General features: G+C 44.1%; 2 protein-coding genes across 2 annotated transcripts in view; one reads left to right on the top strand and one right to left on the bottom strand.

The window, feature by feature from the left end:
* TKTL1 (transketolase-like 1) overlaps positions 1-771 on the bottom strand; it is a 32,099-nt gene extending 31,328 nt beyond the window's left edge. The window contains exon 1 of the mRNA XM_006877232.1: positions 665-771. Within this exon, the coding sequence (XP_006877294.1) occupies positions 665-771 (107 nt within the window). The remainder of the gene's footprint in view (positions 1-664) is intronic.
* Positions 772-870: 99 nt separating this feature from the next.
* The window catches only part of TEX28 (testis expressed 28), a 20,059-nt gene continuing 13,031 nt past the window's right edge, over positions 871-7,898 (top strand). The window contains exon 1 of the mRNA XM_006877231.1: positions 871-927. Coding sequence (XP_006877293.1) covers positions 871-927 — 57 coding nt within the window. The remainder of the gene's footprint in view (positions 928-7,898) is intronic.

Here is a 7,898-nt window from a genome sequence, read left to right as displayed (position 1 = left end):
GGGGGGGGGGACAGGCACTGGACGCTAACTGTGGGTTCAAATCCACCATCGGCTCTCAAGAAGAAAGGGGAGGCGTTCCAGCCTCGGAAACCCGCGACGGGATGGCTCTGAGTTGGAACCCACTCAACCACCGCGAGATTTTTGGTTTATCACCAGAAACGATTTTGGGGGAAGTACATGGTGAAGGACAGACCGCTCTCGGGTCCAGGATATGAGGCGGGCCAATTTCTAGCCCGGCCGGCCGTGACTTGCACGAGGGAGGGAGGCGGAGGGCCTGGCGAGTCCCGGCCGGTCGGCAGCAGACTACGTCGTCAGCGCCCGAAAGGCCACACTCACACCTCAGGCCTCGCAGACGCCCACCCCAGCCCACCCCAGCCCACCCCAAGGCAGATGATTAGTTCCGAAGGAAAAGGGCTTCCCACTGAAACGCCTAAGATGGCCGCCTCCGAGAATCCTGGGGCTGAGGGCGCCCCCCCAACCCCAAAAGGCCCGAGTTCGCTTCTGCCGGGGTTCCCGAGCGCCTCTCACCTCGAGGTACCCCCCTCTGCGACCCCCCTCCCCCTGCCCGCCACATTTCTGACTGCTCTGGATGCCAGAACCCCCTAAAGGGCTCCGATCCCACCCCATCATCTCCTAGCTGCTACCAGGTGCCTCAGAGCCTTACTTGGTGCTGGAGGAGCATGTGGCCCTGATAGACCTGATGCGCAGGCGGTTGGCCATGTCCCGCAGCACCTGAATCGTCTCTGCATCAGGCCCAGGGTCCTCCGCCATCCTTCCGATCGCTTCGCTCGCCTCAGAAAAAATGCCGCCAGGAGCGCGCCTAGTACTACCACGTGATCCCAATGCGCATGCGCAAACCCTTCTGCACGCATGCGCCTCCGCGTGGCTAACGGACGACTCGTTGACGCACTCAAGGCTCCGGGGTGGGTGAGGGGTTCTGTAAGAGTGATGGAAAGTTCTAGGGCTAGGGCGTGGCGACGTTGCACAGGGTTGTATTAAAGAGCGTCCTGACTGCCGCTCGACTGTAAACTTTAAAATGGCCACTTTGGTTGTGTGAATTTTAACCCCACAATTAAAAAAAGGCTCTATTTATATGAAATGTCCAGAATAGGTAAATGCACAGAGGAGCTAGAAAGCAGCTCACTCAGGTTGTCTGTCGGGGTAGGGAGAGGAGAAAACAGTGCTTGCTAAATAAGCATGGAATTTCTTTGGGTAGGCTGAGACTAACAATGTGATTCCCCTCCATGACTCACAGCACTTCTGATGTAAGTCAAACATATATAGAGATATAGAGTTAGATTTAGTTTTCATTATTATTGCCTTTATTAGTGTCTTTATAAATCTGAGTTTTCTCTTTGGGGGTTGGAAACATTACCTATAAACTTGCGGTTATATGCCGTGGCGTCGGTCCGACTTGTAGCGAACCCCGCGCAGGGTTTCCGAGGCTGTAAATCGTTACCGGAGCGAAAGCCTCATCTTTCTCACGCTGAACCGCTGGTAGTTTCGAACTGCTGACAGTGAGATTAGCAGCCCGACTCGTAACCACTGCGCTACCACAGAGTATAGTTTTTATTACATGTTACTAGGAAACTGTACAAAAACCAAGCAAGAAACTGGAATGCCTAGCAAGTCTGGGACTACCTGTAGAATGCAAATCGGTAGCGGGGATGGCTGCACAAACTTGGTGACTAAGTGCCACCACATTGTACCTTCGGTTGTTGTTAAGTGCCTTCCGGTTGGTTCCCACCCATAGCGACCCTGTATAGGGTTTCCGAGGCTGTAGGTCTTCACGGGAGAAGAAAGCCTCATTCAACCATGCTGACGCTGCGGTGGTTGTTGTTAAGTGCCGTCAAGTCGGTTCCGACCCATTGTGACCAGCAGCTGTTTAATTACTGTCACTTTAGAAAATGTTTATAGGGCACATCTCTGGAGTTCTGGTGTGGCGCTATAGCATCAGAACTGGACTAGTAGCCACAAAGTTGGTGGTTCAAACCCACCAGCGAATCCTCAGAAACCCTATACAGTGTCACCATGAGTCAGAACAGGGTTGCTATGAGTCAGAACCCACTGGAAGGCATGTAACAACAACACCAGGGCAAATCTGTAGCCTATCCACTCTTCTTTTTGTGTGTCTGTTTCTGGGTCTGCGTGAACGAAGTCAGACACAAAGGATGAATATTGTCTCATTAGAGGGGTGACCAGGGATAGAAAGGAGTTCTTTCTTAGGGAGTTTCTGTTTGGAGTAATGGAAATTTCTGAAAATAGACAGTAGTGATGGCTGCACACCATGGTACATAGAATTCATAACATTAACACTTGAATATGGTTAAAATTGCACGCAAAAAAATTGTAATATGCCCTTTACCACAACAATTTTTTAAAAGAAAGCAAAGACAACCTTCTGTCCCCCGCCTGCGTGTGTCGTTCCCCCCCTTCCCCCCCTTCTAATTGTCTAAGTCTCCTATCCATGTGTTGAAACACATCAGACATTTTCTGCTTTTTCGAAGTTTCCTGGCCTTGCTTGGAGGCATCACTCCCACAGTGTGCGGACTGGCTCTCTGTAGCCTGGGCTCTCCTTCTACCATCACCATCGGGACAGAGTCCCCATTTCATGGATCTCATTGTTCTCTTTCGTCCATTCCTTCTTTGTTTGGGTGGCACACTTTCTCTAGTAGTTTCCAAACAAAGGATGCATAACAAGTAAACCTGGGGAGTTCTTTCCATGTCTGAAAATGGTTTTAGTCTAAGCTTACAATAGATAGTTTAGGTATAGAATTCTAGGTTGGAATGGTTTTTTTTTTCCCTTCTGAATTTTGAAGACGTTACGTCACTATCTTCTAGTTTCCAATGTTGTTGCTGAAAAGTCTGAAGACATGCTGTTATCTGATTCTTTGTAAGTGACCTGTGTTTTTTTCTCTGACAGTTTTTCTCCCAGCATATTGAAGATACCATTCCTCTGTCTTCTGAATTTCACGAATGCTATTGAGAAGTCATCTTGCAGTCCAAAAACCATGGTTTTAAAGGTAATCAGCTTTTTTTGTTCTTTTTCTCTCTTCATCTGCTTTTAAGATCTTTTCTTTGCCTTTGGTATTCCACAACTGGGAGTCCCTTCCTGGGTGGCAAAAACGGTAAAGTGCTCAATTTCTAGCTGGCAATGTGAACTTACCCAGGGGTGCCTTGGAAGCAATGCCTGGTGAGCTGCTTCTGAAAGTTCACAGCTTTGAAAGCCCCATGGAGCAGTTCTACTCTGTATACATGGAGTGTTCATGGGTCTCAATTGACGTGATGGCAATGACGTCCAAAGTACCATTCTACAACTACCTATGATGTGTCTAGCTATGGACTTACTTTGTTTTCCCTCTTTGGGATGTTTGGGGCCTTTTGAGTTTGTGGATTTGTATCTTTTATCAGTTCTGTGAAATTCTCGGTATCTCTTAAAATATTGCAACGAATCCATTCTCTCTGTTGTCTCTCTAGTCTTACAATTCTGTTTTTAAAGTGTAAATGCTTTATTTATTTTTCATTGTATTAATATACAGACAAAAAAGCATTTGCCATTTTTCAACCCTTTTGACATGTACAATCCAGCCATCCCAACCACACTCCCCGTGTTGCGCAACCGTCGCCATTATCTGTTTCCAGATCTTTTTTTTTTCTGTCTCCTGCTCCTTTCTCTTTTTTTATTGCAGTGGGGGGAGGGGATGTTCCCAATGGTTTGTCATAAATGAGAAAATAAATATCCATGGTTTCCCTTCCAGCACAAGAAACAAAAACCAAATCCAGACCCCCCAAAAAGAAGAAAATTGCATCTCTTTTTTCCTTCTTTTTTCTTTTTAACTGCCTTCCCCATCATTCAAGTTAGTACATGTCTATACCCAGTGACTAATTCTCCCTTCCCTGCCACCCCTGGTAACCACCATAGAGTTTATTATAGAATGAAAACCTTTTCTTGATTTTTTTACAGTAGTGACTCATACGGTATCTGTTCCTTTGGGACCGACTTATTTCATTCAGCATAATGTCCTTGAGGCTCTTCCATGTTATGGGGTGTTTTACACATTCATCTTTATGCTTCAGTGTTATATACCATTCCATTATGTGTCTGTACCAATGTTTATTCAATCATTCCTCTGCTGATGGGCATCTGGGCTGTCTCCATTGTTTTGTTGTTGTGAGCACTGCTGCAGTAAGCATGGGTGTGCAAGGATCTATTCATGTCACCGTTTTATTTCCTGAGGATACATACCCAGTAGAGGGACTTAGAGACCACATAGTATTTCTCTTTCCAACATTCTCACAAAGCACCAAACTGGTTTCCGCAGTGGTCACACTATTTTACAGTTCCTCCAGAAGCATAGGAGGGTCCCAGACCCTCCACACCCTCTCCAGCATTTGTTGCTTTCTGTGTTTCTGAGTTTTGCTATTCATGTTAGGGTAAGATGGTATCCCATTGATGTTTTCATTTACATCTCTTTAATGACTAGTGATTGTGACCATTTCTTCCTTCATATGTTTCTTGGCCACCAGAATGCCTTCTTTGGTGAACTGTCTGTTCATGTCCTCTGCTCATTTTTTAAAGTGGATTATTTATCTTCTTCTTGTTGAAGTATTAAATATTAAAGTGTTCTATAAATTTTAGACAGTAGTCCCTTGTCTGATATGTCATTGCCAAAATTGTTTTCCCAGTCTGTAGGTTCTCTTTTTACCCTTTGATGAAATCTTTTTTGTTTTTGTTTTTAAAGCTTTTATTGTGAATTGAGTTCGTTTACATGGGAGAACATTGGTTTTACACTCAACTTATCGTGTTTTGTTTCATTGCAATGATTACAATCTCCTCTATGCAGCATCGGTTAATAGTGTTTACTTCTATTCTCTCTGGGTTTTTTTTTTTTTGTTTGTTTGTTGTTGTTGTTGTTTGAAGTACACAAAAACACGCAGGAATATATAATAATTTAAACAACCACCAAAGGACACATTCTGCAAGCGAGCCACCAGCACACAGCCTTTCTTTTTCCATGAGTCGAAAGTCCTCAGCTGCTCAATCTCCCCATACCATCACCTCTGCCTCCATCTCTGCTGTCTCTGCTTCTCTGGTTAGGATCCTATGTTCCGATCATACATTTCTCTCTTAAGGGTCCTAGGGTCCTCTGTTCCTGGACTGTAAGATTAACTACTCCTCCCTTTTATTACACAGCTTCTACCTTTACAGTTGTGACCATTGCAATTAGTCATGATGACAATTACTCACTATTGAATCAAATGAATCCTATCCTCATCTCCCTTCACCAGACTTGGCTAGACAAGGTGAAAACTATTCAGTGGGGAATTTTACCTTTCCTTGCATACTCTGAAACTAAACTCCCTCTTGAAAACTTGTAAGCCAGCCACTTTGTGCTTTTATAGCCCCCACCCCCATTTTATGTAGCCAATGACTAAGCTGCCCATCCCTATCAATCCTGTGTACAGAGGGGATACTTAATGTGAAGACTTTTTCTCTCTCAATTGGTATTTTGAGCTACTACATCCTTAAGTGGAGTCCTGGTGTGGCAGTGTGGGTTAATACGCCAGATTGCAAAGCCGTTTGAACTGCAAGGTCGGTGGTTCAAGCTCACCAGCTGCTCCTCGGAAACCCTATACAGGGTCGATATGGGTCGGAATTGACTCGACGGTACTTAACAACAACAACACCACATCCATAGGTATAGGTCAAGTTCATCAAATTGTACCATTTACACTTGGTTCCTTTATCAAAATTTCTTACTCTTCCTCTAGTTGAGTTCAGATCATCAAGCCATCGACGCTAGGTCAAATGGGTACTATCTGCAAGTTTGGGTGTTCTTGTGCATCTCCTGTCACTTCATATCAGTTGGATGCTTCACTCTCAGTTCTAGCCCTCTGTGGCTATGTCCTTGTCCATGGGCTCAAGTGTCTCCAGGTCTCATCACACTTTGGACCAACAAAGGTCGACAGGAGTCTATGGAACATGGTCGAACTCAGCCCATGTCTTCATTGCTGCCTTTCCCCCACTTCCACTCACATGTGGACCAACGTGGTCACCAGCAAGCTTATATGCCTGCTCATGTGTTCCCTTTGAGTTTCAGTCTTAGAGAGGGGTTTGTCCTGAAGGAACTTGATTGCTTGCCTTGATGGCTCCCTAGTGAGTAGCTTGCTTATTCTTGTAGTACCCAAACAGACTGCTGTCTTTGTTTTTTCTTGCTGGTCTTTCTTTTAACACATATCTTCTGTTCCCTAGATACTCTGGGCTGGTCTGCATGTCCTTTCAAGTGGGAATGTCCCACCTCAGAAGGTTCTAGATGGGGCTCAGGATTCCAACTAGGGTCCTATACACTACAAAGGCTCCACAAGAAGCCTATTTCACTGGGCAAGTTCGAGAACCCCTTTTAGGTATTCCGATGAGTTACAGGTTTAAGATGGGCCTATAGGCTTTCTGTAATCATGCTTCCCAATTTTCCTTTCTATCCCACTCAAGTGTCTGTGTTACAGTAGTGGGCAAGGGAGATCAATATCCATAAGACAGTCAAGCATCTTAACATTATTTCCCTGCTTTTACCCATTCAGACTATGCCTCCATCCCTGTATCCCAGAGCCCTGTTGTTCCAAGGTTGAGCATACATCACTATTTATTATTCTGTCCCATTTAGCCCATGCAAACCTGCCTCAGTGTTCCCCAGCTACCTTGTTCTTCCACCCCTCCCTTCTTCTTGTTTATTGCCCTTCCTAACACCCGAACTACGATGTGTCTGTCCCCTACCCTGTGCTGTATTGTCCCCTCCCTCCCACCCCTGGTAACCAACAAAGAGTTTTGTTTCTTTTAGTTTGGGTATCTTTTCTTAATCTTTTACAATAATGGTCTTATACAATATTTTCTTTTTGTGACTGACTTATTTCACTCAGCATAATGTCCTCAAGGTTCATCCATGTTATGTGGTAGTTTGTAGCTTCCTTGTTATTCTTCATGGTAGCATCCTATTCCATTGTGTGTATGTACCACAGTTTGTTTATCCATTCTTCCACTGATGGGCACTTAGGCTGTCTCCATCTTTTTGCTATTGTGAATAGTGCTGCGATAAACATTGGTATGCATATATCTACTCCTGATATGGCTTGTATTTCTTGTGGGTAAATACCAAATAGAGGAATTGCTGGATCATATGACAGTTCTATTTGTAACTTTCTGAGGAAGCACCATGCCATTTTTCAGAGTGGTTGAACCATTTTACATTCCCACCAGCAATGTAGGAGGGTCGCAGTCTTTCCACATCCGCCAACATTCATTATTTTCTGCTTTTTTGAATTTCGCTCTTATTGCTGGTGTGAGATGATATCTCATTGTAATTTTGGTTTGCATCTCTCTAATAGCTAATGATCATCAACATTTCTCCGTATTTTTGTTGGCTGCCCGAATGTCTTCCTTGGTGAAGTGTCTGTTCATGTCCTGAGCCCCTTTTAAATTGGGTTGTTTGTCTTTTTCTTGTAGAAATGTTGTAGTTTCCTATAGATCTTAGAGAGTAGTTCCTTGTCTGATATGTTGTTGCAAAAGATTTTTTTTTTCCCATTCTGTAGGCTCCCTTTTTATTCTTTTGGTGAAATCTTTTGATGCACATGTTTCTGATTTTTAGTATGTCCCAATCATCTATTTTGTCTGCGTTTGTTCGTGCTATTCTTGCAATATTTGCTAGTCTATGTGTGTCCTGTGTTAGAGCCCTTAAATTTGTCCCTATTTTTCCATTGATGACATTTTTAATTCTGGGATTTACATTTAGGTCTTTAATCCACGTTGAGTTGGTTTTTGTAGATGGTGTGAGATATGGGTCTTATTTCATTCTTTTCATATCGATTTCCAGTTTTGCCAGCACCATCTGTTGAAGAGACTATCT

The sequence above is a fragment of the Chrysochloris asiatica genome, unplaced genomic scaffold (assembly GCF_000296735.1).
Source record: "Chrysochloris asiatica unplaced genomic scaffold, ChrAsi1.0 scaffold00445, whole genome shotgun sequence".
Lineage (NCBI taxonomy): Eukaryota > Metazoa > Chordata > Mammalia > Afrosoricida > Chrysochloridae > Chrysochloris > Chrysochloris asiatica.
The sequence above is the reverse complement of the archived record's forward strand: the minus strand, read 5'-3'. Positions and strand labels throughout refer to the sequence as shown.